At 44.3% G+C, this 13,679-nt stretch overlaps 1 protein-coding gene across 1 annotated transcript; it reads left to right on the top strand.

Annotated features, from left to right (window-relative positions):
- The first annotated feature begins 469 nt into the window (after window positions 1-469).
- Window positions 470-13,435, top strand: LOC119390794 (chymotrypsin-like protease CTRL-1). Its single transcript, XM_037658488.2, has 6 exons — window positions 470-637; window positions 3,376-3,571; window positions 4,427-4,547; window positions 6,030-6,168; window positions 11,491-11,633; window positions 12,661-13,435. Exons 1-6 carry the CDS (start codon window positions 526-528, stop codon window positions 12,862-12,864), a joined length of 915 nt encoding a protein of 304 aa, XP_037514416.1. The 5' UTR covers window positions 470-525; the 3' UTR covers window positions 12,865-13,435.
- Window positions 13,436-13,679: the final 244 nt, after the last annotated feature.

Raw genomic sequence — 13,679 nt, 5'->3', positions numbered from 1 at the left:
CACGCTCGGAAACCAAAATAAATAAATGATCCTGGAAATGCGGGTGCGTCACTTGGGGTGTCTCCGGAAGCCGAATTGCCGTCCGCCCGTAAACAAATGTATCAAGTGTCTGGGGTTCACTGCTAAGGGCCGCCCTTTTCTTGCGGGCAGAGCTCTCAAATCACGTAGAAATCTTTTCGGCGCCACTCTGTTCCCCGAACACGTACGTACTCTTTGGAGCTGCGAAAGAGATAGAAAAGGAGAATTAAAAAGAGTACAAGGCATTAGGAATGCCGGCAGCCATACGAGCACTCGGACGAATCGTCGACGAGTGGCGGAGAGAGATGTGAGGAGAGGGGCATTAAAACCTGGAATGTTTCGCGCGGACACGTGAACCCCGGGGAAGAGTTTCTTTCTGCTGAGCCATTGCAGAGGCCCTGTCTTCAAGGACGTTCCCTGCCTGACGGACGAGTGGCGAAACACGGCCGGGGGCGGTGAGGAAGGGAAGCACACCAGATGAATACATAGGCCGGCGAACCCCGCACCATGAAACGAACCGCCGAATGCGTCGGTAGCGCACGAACCGCCCCTGGGAACATGGAAGCTAACGTTTGCCTCGTCGTCCTCCTTATCGCCTTACCCCTGGTGGCTTGCAACGGTGAGCTGATGTATCTCTTTTGTCATCTTTTGAGAAATTACGTCTCCAAAACAGGAAAACTGTCTCGTTCATGCTAAATGTGATTAAAGCACGCGTTATTACATGAGCGGCATCAATGCCACTATCAGGTGACAGCTTCTACCTACATTCGTTTGCGCTGGAATTAGAGCTTGTCGAGTATTTTTGTACTTAGGCAGGCTAAGTCTCTCGCTTGAATGCACCTTCAGGTGCATCATCCTGATAATAGTTTACCGCTTGCGATAGTCGTGATTTACTGGCGTGAAGCATTAGTGTTACCAAGATTTCGAATGGTTCCGCCGTGGTCATAGTGATACGCGCAAATTAGACATTGGCCCCAACCCATGAGAGCAAGGAGGCAAAGAGCACTCGTTGTTTTCGGCGAAGCTCAGGGAAGGCACCCTAATCACATTGAATGCTCGTAGAAAAAAAAATGAACGCCCACAAATACTACGGGCATGTCGCAGTCGAAGCGTGCTGCCGTATTAACTGCGCCGGCTGTCTTAGAATGGTGTTCTAATTAAGCTGAAATTGCATTCGCCGTCGAGATTCGGAAAATTAAACATAACGCACTGATGAAAGCGACTATTCATTATGTAGTCGACCACACTTTTCTACACACCTCTACAAGATCTTTTTGCTCGGCAAGTCTACATAAAAAAGCATGTTTCACGACAGAAGCAGTCGACATTTATGTTGACAGATTTGGTGCTAGTGTTTTCTATAGACACCACCTATACATAATAAATGGTAGGTCTTTTTTGTTGTTGGTTGCTACGATGAGGTTTTGTATATTTTCATGCGGCGTGTAACTTATCAAGCCTGTGCTTTGCGGTCTCCACATTCGTTTGTGCCTGCGTCAATGTTGTCTTATAAATGAACAATTATTTTGTGTTGTGCACTTTAAGAGCGGTCACTGATTTTCGTGCTTTTGTTTGCGTGCCACATCCCCTGCCCCTTACTATACTTGCATGCTGCTACGTACCTCCCACTTCTATTAAACTTATGTTCAATTTTACCACAGCTCGCGCGCGAAATCCGCAACAATTTCATGCATACTTGGCCCACGTGTAAACAAATGCATTGTATAATTAATAATAGTAATTACTAGCTAAACATGCCCTTCTACATTACCAGCTGAAGTATGACAAACAATTTCAGAATTATTCACTGCTCTTTACTTTGAAGCATAAGCGAGGCACCCGCGGAATCGACGCTGTATAGGACATGTTGATGGTATTTCTCAAGATAGGCACTCTGTATGTAGTGTTCAAATACAGCGGGAGAAATACAGTGGCTGCAGCCGACAACGCATACAATCGCTTGCAACATCTCCAAGTGCGCTCCGCGAAAGGCGCAATACTAATATGGCTGTCACGTGTGCACGAAGTAAAATTGTTTAGGTTAACACTATCATCCACGTCGGCTTGAGGTTTCTTTCTTAAATTTTAATTGCACTATTAAAAAAAGGTTGCATAGAGAAGTCCTAATATTTGTTAAATTTTGACTCATTTTCTCTGGTAACAATGGGTTACGCGAGGAGTCAGACTTTTCCTTGTCGATTGAATCCGCTGTCCTGTACATCATTTCAACACGCAGGGAAATTCATGGGTGGCACGTAGGCACAGGTGAAAGCTCGTTGCGTAATTGTGGTGAATAATTAGCCCTTAGTCCTGGCACAACTATCACGAATGGCGGGATTACACTTCCTCATCATCGCGACAACCTTTCGAGGAATGTTTAAAATGGCTGGATGACGTGAAGCCATCGCTGAAAAACTACTTGTTCAAGGTCTTGATGGAATTAAAGGCGGATGACGGAGACGGGCGAGGCATGTGCGACCGTGCGCTCCATGCACTGGAGGTTCAACTTAGCAATTTGGGCGAGCTGGTAGAGTATCGTCATAAAACGCGCGCACCAACACGAAGACGAAAAGCGCTCGTGCCGTCTAATTGCAAACATATTCCGATAGTAGCAATGAATTATTAAGAAAAAAAATCAATAAAAAAGAATAAGACGTTCGGTAACACATTAATTTCATTATTCTAATTTCTAGTTAGGATGAGAAATCTGGGCTGAATGTACGCATAACTATTGGACTCGTTATTTTATATGTTTGCTTGTGTTTTGTGTTAAATCATTAGTTATAACTTTAAAATTTCATATCAACAATTCTTTGTTAATCCCCCAGTGTGGGCATGTGCCATGTGTACAGGCACATCATCATCGTCATCATCATCATCGTCGTCGGTTTCTTTTCTTTCGCCTTCGTGTGGTTGCACTTTTATGATGACGCTAGAAATTCTATTTATCAATACACCTCCATGAAGAAAATTGCTCTGCTCGAAATTTCGTTGCTGTTCTGGTATGTAACAGGACTCGACAGTCTATATTTACAACCCCCACTCGAGGAAACGAGGAAATAAAACTTGTTAAAGAAACCCGCCTGTATAGGCAAACCCCACCTCTATTTTTCCGATACTCAGTTGTTAAGCTGTAAAACTAGCATCCATAACGTGAGCCCAGAAACGTGATGGCGATCCACATCTCGTACTTAAACTATGTTAGCCAATCCTAAAAAAAAATTGGCAGCCGTCTTATGTGAATATGTACACAACTGCGACACTTAGATGATCTACTTGCTGTCTAGATCCTTTCGTGTAATACGTTTCGTAAGCGTGGACCGACGAGTGGACATCTTTCTTTTTTTTCAAAATTAGAGTATCAGCTATGCGGCACCGCGCCAACAAGGGCAAAGGAGTACACGGATGGCGCCACATCGTCTTCGGAAGTGTCACCAGTGCGCTGGCCCTGGAACGCCGCCATCCACACAATCGCCAAGTTCCGGCCCGAGCAGTACTGTGCCGGGGCGCTAATCAGCGATCAGCACGTGCTCACCGCAGCACACTGCATCGAGTAAGCCGCATCTTTTATTTTGAAGGAATCCATATGCAATATTCATGACACCGACATGATCTAAAACATTGCGGTCGGTTGTTGTCACGGGTATGTCCGTATATTTTTAAAGAAAAAAAGCTCTTCTTTGGAAAAAAGCCCGACCAGCTGCCTCTTCATTTACATATCTGGCATTTTTTTCCCTCTAAAAGCATGAAACATGCACTGGTGGCGTGCAGAAGGCAATCTATGAGACAACATTAAGCACGAATGAAATAGTGCCAGAAACGAACGGAATCGCACATGGACTATTTTTCGGAATTGCTTTGTAACAAAACACAGAACTTTACCGTTAATATTTGACACCCTGGATTCCAGTATTTATGTCGTTATCAAGTTTGCTGGATACGATTGCACATTATAAAGTCTTACTATTCAAAATCCTATTGAAGTATTCTTAGCATATTCACAGTTTGTTCGTGTGCCCAGAAATGTTAGGAAGGTACGCGCGGTCATGTGTGAGACATTTTTCTGTTGCTCTGTCAGTGGCATACCATATCGCGCTCTATTGCGCAAGTACTCTGATATATTACCTGCTAGTGCTACCATAACAAAATATAACAAATTTTACAGCAAATGTTATGCCTGATGCCGCGCAATAAAAACTAAAGCTGTCAGTTTGTATTTACGCATGTTGACTATTTCACCCGAATGTTCCACAATTTAACAGAAGGAATGAAATGCAGGGAACCATTCGCTTCATCATTTTAAGCTTTCAAAGATTTGCTCATGCCCATAGCGCAAAGTTTTTCTTCACTCACTTACAACTTTATTGACACTCTATAGCTGTGCTAATAACTTTTACATCTCTTTCAGCAAAAGAACAAGCGATGGCATACGCGTCCATTTGGGGTCCTGGCGACGAAGCACACTCGATAAGGGTGAACTCGCAATGTCCGTGAAGGAGATGTGCATTCATCAGAACTTTTCTGGCAGTGTAAGTGCGCATGCGTCATTCATTGCAACTTACATTTATCTTCAAATAACTGTAGGCAATCTTCCTTCCACCGCAATTTTTCTTCGCTGACTTATACAAAAAGTGATGGTCTCAAAATCTTTGACGAAAGGACTACTGTTTACTTCTATCGTGCGTAGCAATTTTCTTTGATGTGCTCGGCTGCTGAACCGAAGGCGGCGAGGTCGATCCCGGCCGCGATCGCCTTTTGATGGAGGCGAAATGCGTCGTCAGTGAGCGTTAAAGAACCCTACGTGGTCGAAATTTTCGGGGCCCTTCATTACGCCGTCCCTCATAATCATATCGGTGCTTTCGCATGTCAAACCTCAGGTATTGTTAATAATTGGCTTTGAAAAAAAAAACGAAGAAAGAGAGAGGTTAAACTAGTTCTTCTCAAACCGCACTTATTCCTACTGCTAGAGTTCCTTTCGCTTACCGCCGAAGCACAGCAGCATTTTATAAATAAAATAGACCAATAAAGCCTTATATGCACAAGCAGTGCTGTCCCTCATTTATTGGTTATAATTACTTAGTTATGGAACCAATATTTTAACATTTTCATGACATCTTAAGGGTATTTTATATTCGACATTGCCTGATAGTGAGGGATATTGAAAAACTATTGAGTGCGAATTTTTTTCAGATTCAGTGGCATAAGTAGGTTTCATGTTTAGTATAAGCTTAAGCTCCGGTCGGAATGATGTACATTAAAGCGAGATGAAGAAGCCTTAATTCAGCCCTGGAACAATAGGCAAATTGCTGACTCATCGTGAAAGAGGCTTACAAGAAGCGCTACTTTACAAAATGTTGCGTGAATTACTGCTCGCCTTACTGTGTTGCATACTTTTGCCCATCCCCAAAGCGCTTCCAGAAAATTAGAAAAGCTTGTTTTCATTTTTTTTTTGCCTTTCAATTTAACGTTCTATGTATGCTACCAGAGATAAGTGAACTGTGTTGTATTATAATTTTGCGAAAGCTATTTTCTATTGCACCGTAATCTGGTACGCAGGATATGGTTGAGGAAATAGTGAACTTCTTTTACTAATGTGTATTCTAAATCGTACATCTATGTATTTTCATGTTAGATCTTCCTTACAGAACTGTCGTTGTTTGTGTTTCACTATTATCTTGCTTTTCATTTCAAAGTAGCGTAAATGCACGCCAGTAAGCTGAGCTTTCTAAGAAAGAACGCCTGACTTGGTTATTTAGAGCTCCATAATGATCATAATTTGAAAGTCACCAGTAGATTCATTGGCTTATCACTGCCTACATCTTATGCCCCCTGTAAATCAGTAAGTTTCTGTGCCACTGTCATGATATTCAGGTAACACTGAAAACATTTCTCCGGCGAAACAAGACCACGGGACTTATTTGACATCGTATACGTAAGCGCTAACTGCAACGAACACCTGGTTTATGAAGATCAATCCGTATCGTAATGCATTTTTCTTTGTTTCTTTACAGACCAACGATATCGCCATAATAACGCTTGCACAGCCGGTGAACTTCACGACTGGCATTAGACCAGTTTGCCTTCCTTACCGAAAGGAAACTTTACCAACAGACTCTGAGGCATACACGGCGGGATGGACAGCTAGACCAAGTATGTAACGAGTTTTGTTCACGCTATACTCTGGTAATGACGCGGCTACTACAAGGTTCAGCTATCTTCGCTATATGATATAGCTCTTTAAGAAGTCAGCAGCAGGCGAAGGAGGAGTTGTTCCCGTGCGCTTATTCACAGAATATTTTCAATGTCTTCGGAGTTATCAGGTTGACGAGGAGAACGTTTTCATTTCCATACGATAAGCGGTAGTCTATGGCACAAAGAAAAATACATTTTTAACACCAGTGCGTAGATTGCTTTCCTGTATTCCTCGTTCAGGTCTCTACTAGAGCACTGCACGGGCTCGGGCCTACCCGGAAACCCGGGCCCGGCCCGGCCCGTGGGCCGGGCCGGGCCGGGTAAAGTAGCTTTCACGGCGGGCCCGGGCCGGGCTCGGGCTTGAAGCTCCGGGCTTAGGGCCGGGCCCGGGTTTGAGGCGGCGGGCTCGGGTCGGGCCGGGCTTGGACTTTGTTCGGTTCTTAAATGGACACCATAGTGATGCAGTGAACCGTTTTAGACTGATTAAGTGTACTCTAAGAACTCGAATGTCATTAATTTCGCCATCATAAGTTTATTATCAGACGAGAAAATGAAGGTCAAAATTCCATTTTTTAATGTCGTGCCGAAACTCCGAGCATGACGTCACAGATTTCAAACTGTATTTGTCATACTTAGGAGACATTGGCTCTATAGAATTTCCTGACACTCCGAAGAGTAAGTCTATGGCCCCCTCAGAGGTTAATGTACTTAATTTTTAGTTATTAGAAGCTACGTAGGCCTCAGTAGACGCTGTCAGAATCTATGATGTCACGGCGTCTGGTGCGCGAATTTCAAGGGGGCGTCGCCACCCGCATTTATCTTTTTGCGAGTTTTCTCACTTACCAAGAGTCTTGTCCCGGCGAGCGGGATGATTTAGGAATTGCAAAATAGTAATTTACTGATAATAGAAAAATTGTTTTGCTTTCTGGTGCACCTTCAAGTTTGTTCCTCATACGTTGTTCATACATATATGTTTCACATTTTCTCTCGAAAAAAACGCTTTTTTATGTGGGACAAGCTATTTGGAGAAATTTTATTAGGGACAAGTACTGAACATGTTTTGCTCCTTGCATATGGGGCTACTTGACTTATCTTAAACGGGCGAGCTAGAAGTAGATATACCAGGCGCTTATATAGTTAACATGTCGTTATTCTGTGTTTTATTTGCATTCGTTATTGGGATTTTAAAACTGCGCTACAGTTACTCGAAATACGTAGTTAGGGAGTAGACACCCCCCCTACCCTCTCAGTAAACCGATCCTTCCCTTTCCTAGATGTCTTCTTACCTTCAAGATTTCTTCAATAAAATTCAGTTGATAGTTTGCGCTTGTAGTGTGCACTTCGTTTCGTGTCTCCCCCCCTAACTTCGTATTTCGCAGTAATTGTAGCGCAGTTTTTATAATCATGAAAAACCAACTAGCGCAATACCTCACTTTGCTTGCATTCGTTATCACTTTATATCCAAAATTCTAATGGGGGAGGGGCCAGGTCGTATCGAATGTCAGCTAACGTTGCCATTTAAGAGAAGAGCTTTCCGATATATCACATATGGGTCGTTTCTGAAGGGTATTTGGCGGCAGGAATCCAAGAACATATCAATACCTATCTTGGACATGACTAAAGTCTGGACGCCGATTTTGAAATATAGAGTTTTGTTTCACGGTGTCACGCGTATGCTGGTGCCTGGTTCGCTCGTCGGGCTGTGCGAAATGAATCACGGAGGCCGGTGGTTTCAAACAAAAGCTCCCATTTCATTCCCCGAAAAAATTTACAAGACAATCCCCCAACACAAACACGCACACTTGAAGAAACAAAGACAAGGCAATGTCTAAATGTCTCGCGTTTCGACGTCCGCTCCCGTTCGCGTCCCACCAGTTGTCGCGCTTACGGTTTCGCCGTGACCTCCGGTCCGTTGCGAGTCCCTCTCACGCTGGATGCCGACACGCCGTATCCATTCTCCACAGTGGCGCAAACATTGAAGGCACCACTGCAGCCGTTGTTCCGGTAGTTCCTCGCCGAGGCAGGTGCTCGGGCGGGAAACTGCAGCCCAGGGTCAGCGGTAGTTCCGAGACTGCTCGCGAGGACGGTGCTCGGGCGGGAAACTGCAGTCCAAGGCCAGCTGCAATTCCGTAAGCTGCTCGCCGAGGCAGGTGCTCGGGCGGTAGCCTGCAGCCCAGGGTCAGCGGTAGTTCCTGGCGCTGCTCGCCGAGTCAGGTGCTCGGGCGGTAGCCTGGGGCAAGACCCAGCCAGAACTTCCGCAGCTGTCGGCCTCTCGAACCCTGTGTCCTGGCTCTCTCGTTCTTCCTTGCGCGCGCTCTCTTGTTCCAATCTCGCCACCCCCCCCCGCGCGCTCTTTTTCTCTTCTTCCTTTTTCTCTTTTCACTGAAGCCTTGAAATTATTCGTTCCAAAATACCTTCTTCCTCTTCTTTTCCTGACCTTGTCATTCTTGACACACGGTTATGTATCAACACATGGTAGCCGCAGGGGATGCCTCATGACAACAAAGCTTTAGACCTGTCATGACTGTGTAGCTTGAAGGGGTACTGAGTCTGACAGCATTTTTCGTAGGTGATCTTACTCTGCCATACAAATTTCCTTTGTGCAGAGACGGCTCTGAGCAAGTGTGAAACTCAGCAAATGGTGATAAGATGTCTTAATTTGATATTAGTCAATTTTTCCATGGCGCACCTTGACACTGACACTAGCTCGACGTCAGGCTACAGTAAAAATTATGGTGACTTCACGCAGCAGTGTGGCTAGTCGTGATGACGTTAGGTATCAAAACTTCCAAGATGGCCGCTTGTGCGTCATCAAAACTTCCAAAATGGCCGCTTGTGCGTCGCCAACGGAGCCAGAATGCGGAGCGGCCGTGGAAACGTCACTATATATTGTGCGAGCACGCGACGAGAAGCTCATACCGTGTTGTGACGTCAAGATACAGTAGGAAACGAAACTAGCTTTTAAAAACATACTGTAATTAATTTTTCAGGGCGCACTCGCGCTTAGCACTACCTTTTCAAGGCTCTTGAGGGCTTAACCTTTCGTTTGACGCCAAAAAACGACAACTGGAAATATTCGTGTCAGTACCCCTTTAAAAACATACTTATCTAGAAAATGAAAAAAAAATGGGACAAAGGCTGTCATGTGTGGGCCGCTGACCTCTAGGGAGAGGCCCTCGGGCCGCGTGTTTGGGTCCCCTGCGCTATACAAGTATAGTGTGAGAACTACACGATACTGCCGCGACACCGTTGGAATGTGGAGGAATAGCATAGGTTCAAACAGCATAAGGCGTGAGCCAAAATATATTTGCTTGACGAAATATTACGCTTGAAAAAAAGCAATTACGAATTCCGTGCCGGGTGATGTCCCTTTACCTCGAACCATATGCATCCATTGAGTATGCGCCGAGAAGCTTATTGAAGCCTTTATTACCAAATTGTAACGAACACCGAAAATATATCGAAATCGCTTCGTCCACCTCCTGCCGATCGTATACCCGCGTAGTCCAGTGATCACCTTCTAAGAGACAGCATCGTTAGGAAGGGATAGAGCATTATGACAGAAAAAAAAGAGCGCGTTGCAACCCGTGCATAACATATACTGCTGAAAACTGCAAGGAGAAGCCCTCAAAGAGGAGTTTTATTGGTGATACTGAATAGTGTCCCGACGTTCGGGAACGATAGAAATGAAGGGATAAGCTGCACAGCTACGTTCACTCTGCAAATGTCCACAAAGACATCCTAAGTTTGCTCCAGTGATGGAAGTTAAGAACAACGACTGCCGACACCTTCACAATTCGCAAGGCAGGTGTTTACCCCTGCGGCTAGCGCATGTAGTGCGAGAAACTTTAGCGTGGCAGGATATGTCATACAACGGTAGATGGCGTGCTTAAAGCCGGAATCTCTAGATAATTTGATTTTTTGCACAATAACACGTGAAGAAATAAGCCATAAAATATGCCACAAAAGACTTATGGACTGTATATAGTAGCACTGGTGTGATATATGAAAACAATGCTACCACAAATATTTTTTTTTCGTCCTTTCGGCTGCCTATACGTATTTCTAATGGTACATGTGGTGTACACGGTTAGTTATAATTTTTGTCTAGGTTAGTGTATTTACAACAAGGTAATAAACTTGGCTTTCTTCCTCTGTCTTGCTGTGGCAAGGTGCTACAATGAAGACAGGTATTACATATCCAGAAGCCGGGTGCATAATTGCCTTTGTCGTTAGAGCATGTTTTAGGTTTCATTAAAGAGCTCAATAAAAACTAATTGAAGAGAGCATTCTGTTCTGTCTCCTCTGTTTTTATTGCACTTCCTATTGAAACTGAACTCATGCTGCAAATCACTTGCCTTGCTGCAATACCTGCTACAAAACGCTCATGATGATCCCCATTGCATATGCAAAAAAACAAAACAGTTATAGTATACCATTGCCGAGCGAACCTTCATTGTACCCAGTATGTCCACGCAACTGTTTTCACAGTAAGCCCCTTTTTACACGAAATTACCGTAGGTTAAAATAGAATTGTTAGCGAAACATTTGCCATTAAAGCGTAGATGTTTGCTATTTAAAACTTTGCTGTAGATTCTATGTTCTGGCAACACCACCTATATTATTGGATCGGGCCTATGTCGGGCCTGACCTGCGGTCGGGCCGGGCCGGGCCGGGTAGGCGAAATTTTTTCTCGGGTTCGGGCCGGGCCCGGGTCGCGCATTGAATCACCGGGCCGGGCTCGGGCGGGTAAACTTAAACGAGTTCCGGGCCCGGGCCGGGCCCGGGCCGAAAATCACGGCCCGTGCAGTGCTCTAGTCTCTACATCGTTGGGCAATGTCCATGATTTCAGGAAAGCAAGTAAAGCTGCTCTTTTGTCAAAGCACAGTTTATATTTTAGCTGTGCATATAACTAAAAAAACACTATTTTATCGGGTCAAAGATTTGCAGTATTATACGAACGCAACACAAAAGCGCATTTCGTGTTCAAAGTATCTACATCCCCTGTGCATCTTCCTCATATCGACAGATCATCATCAGCTGCACGGTTTTCTCTTCGTGATAGTAGCTCGAGCTCGGCTAATAACGACTGGTTCGATATCAGTGACGAAAGTGCGGAGTGCAACACAGCATTTCGTTTTTGAAACTGCAGCAGCCCAAATTACTAGCATTACTCCCACTAAAACTCGCACTTGTGAGACTAGAAGTATGTACTTGCACGTTTATAACACCTGTAAGTGTACCGATTATAAGTGCCCCTCATTCTTGCTGCGTACATAGGAAAGGGATACCGTCGCACGAGGAGATCCCTCAAGGAGCTGAAGCTGACTCTTCTTAGTAAGAACACCTGCTTGAAGTACTTCGATATCGCTCTCTCCGACGATGTGCTGTGTGCACCGCATGATGGTGGCTCACTTTGTGAGGTAAGAACTTCGAAAACATATCTTTTGTAAACGTACCTATAGAATGTGTTCTTCGCATCACTCCACCAGTATTTTTAAGATAGAATCTCATGAAGCAAAACTGATGACGCTTTCCAGTGTATCCCAGCAGTTGACCATTGAAGAAGCAATGGCGCTGTGGTAAACTTGACGAAAATGCACACGCAGGATAGCACGATGAAATAGAGCTCAAGGAGTACCATATGGCGTATGGACCACGCCTGCACAATAACTTTGGTTCATTTATTGTTTTATATTGGCGAAGGACAATTGAGAGGTCCCAGAAGAAGCAGGTGATGAGGTGCGTTGATGACATTGCCTAGATTACCTATGAAGAACATACATTGTGCTCACGCACGGTATTCGTGTCGCGTAAGAATAACTACGCCGATCGCAAGAAAATATTATACGCAAAACTGGTGGCTTACAACAGCTATACAGAACCCTAAGTGGAACTATGTCGCAAATAGCATGCTATTGTACGCCTTTGTCCGTCCGTCTCATACATATTACGCTTGATACGTAGCAACCGTCTCAGTGACGCATCCCACGGTTTTTGTTGGCTGTGAGGTTGTAAAGTTGTTATGCTGCTCAGCTTTAGTATATATTCTTGTTTTTGGCGGCAACATACCCGCAGTATCAAAATATACCGTGCCTATAGTATACTAAGACTTTTTCTTCATGTCGAAGGGCCCTAAACGGTCAAAGTTATTCTGTCATACGCGCCGTGTGCAACGTCCCAAAATTGCGAATTTTCGATTGCTTACGTAATCTTCAGGTTTTTCGTTATATCATTCAATGTTAACTTTGCACTAGTCTACTTACACCTGAGCTTCAGCTCAGCGGCGAAAACGCGTCTCACTATCAGAAACTTCTTTCCGTGCCAAGATTCCATCTTATCAGTCATCACACTTTTTGTAATCAAATAATCACCTATTGGTTTACAGAATGGAAATTCAGAATATTTACCGTGATATCATTCAAAGCCCGATCGTCTTTCCTTTTTCAGGGAGACAGTGGAGCACCTATTATGCAGAACATCGGTGGCAACTGGTTCTTGCAGGGAGTTCTTTCAGGCGGCCCTCCCACCTGTGGCGACTCGACGCTCCCCATGGTCTTCACACGAGTTGCTAGCTTTATGGACAACTTCATCAATCCCTACTTCAAAGCCAAGTCACGCGAGGCAAAGAAAAAGTTTTGCACCCTGAAGTGACATAACCAAGAGCGTGCGTGGTAACCAGAGGACATGGATACACTACTCGCAAAGACGAGATATGTGCTCGAATCAGTGCCATTTCACTGTTCATTTTGCCATCATTATTTATCTCGCGAAATTCACATTCACCTCTAAGTGCTCAAATCCATAACTGCCTCTTTTGTCGCAATTCTGAACCCCGAAAAGGTCAATGACAATGAGCTTTCTAGTCGGAAAATCGTGCGTTCTATATTTATGTCTTATCGAAATATTTTCAGAATGTTTATGTCTACTATGTTGCGCATACGACGTGCAGTTTTTTTTCTGCTCATTTCAAGGTAGGATCGACGTTGAGAAGTCATTTGTCGTAGTTTAGTCGGGGCCATGTGCAAAAAAGGGAGGAAGAAATCCTGAGGCCGTATTCTTCGCTCGACTTTCAGGATAGCATTGCATTACTGTGCGATGTGGCATTTGAGTTTGCCCTCAGAAGAAAGTGCCGTTCAACAATGACAGAGAATGTGCGTGTCTCCTGTTTTATTTGCGGACATCGAAAATAAAATGCTTTGCGCAAATACATGTGTTCATTTTGTTATATAGTGTTGTCGAACAGTTGCTTTGGTAAATATTGCTGGCATGTTGTAGGCGCTCAGAATTAGACATCTCATCTTCTAGCACCACTCATGGTCTTGTCAAGTTCGCATTCTAAGAAGCAGTGTCTGGAAAAAAAAACATTCTGTCATTCAGGTGGCGACAAAGCAGGCGTAGGAAAACTAAATTACACGTTGCAGTAGCTATTTACGATATTAGAAGAAACTTATGGCGAATTTAACACA

Source organism: Rhipicephalus sanguineus, chromosome 4, assembly GCF_013339695.2.
Source record: "Rhipicephalus sanguineus isolate Rsan-2018 chromosome 4, BIME_Rsan_1.4, whole genome shotgun sequence".
In the NCBI taxonomy this organism is placed as follows: domain Eukaryota; kingdom Metazoa; phylum Arthropoda; class Arachnida; order Ixodida; family Ixodidae; genus Rhipicephalus; species Rhipicephalus sanguineus.
The sequence above is the reverse complement of the archived record's forward strand: the minus strand, read 5'-3'. Positions and strand labels throughout refer to the sequence as shown.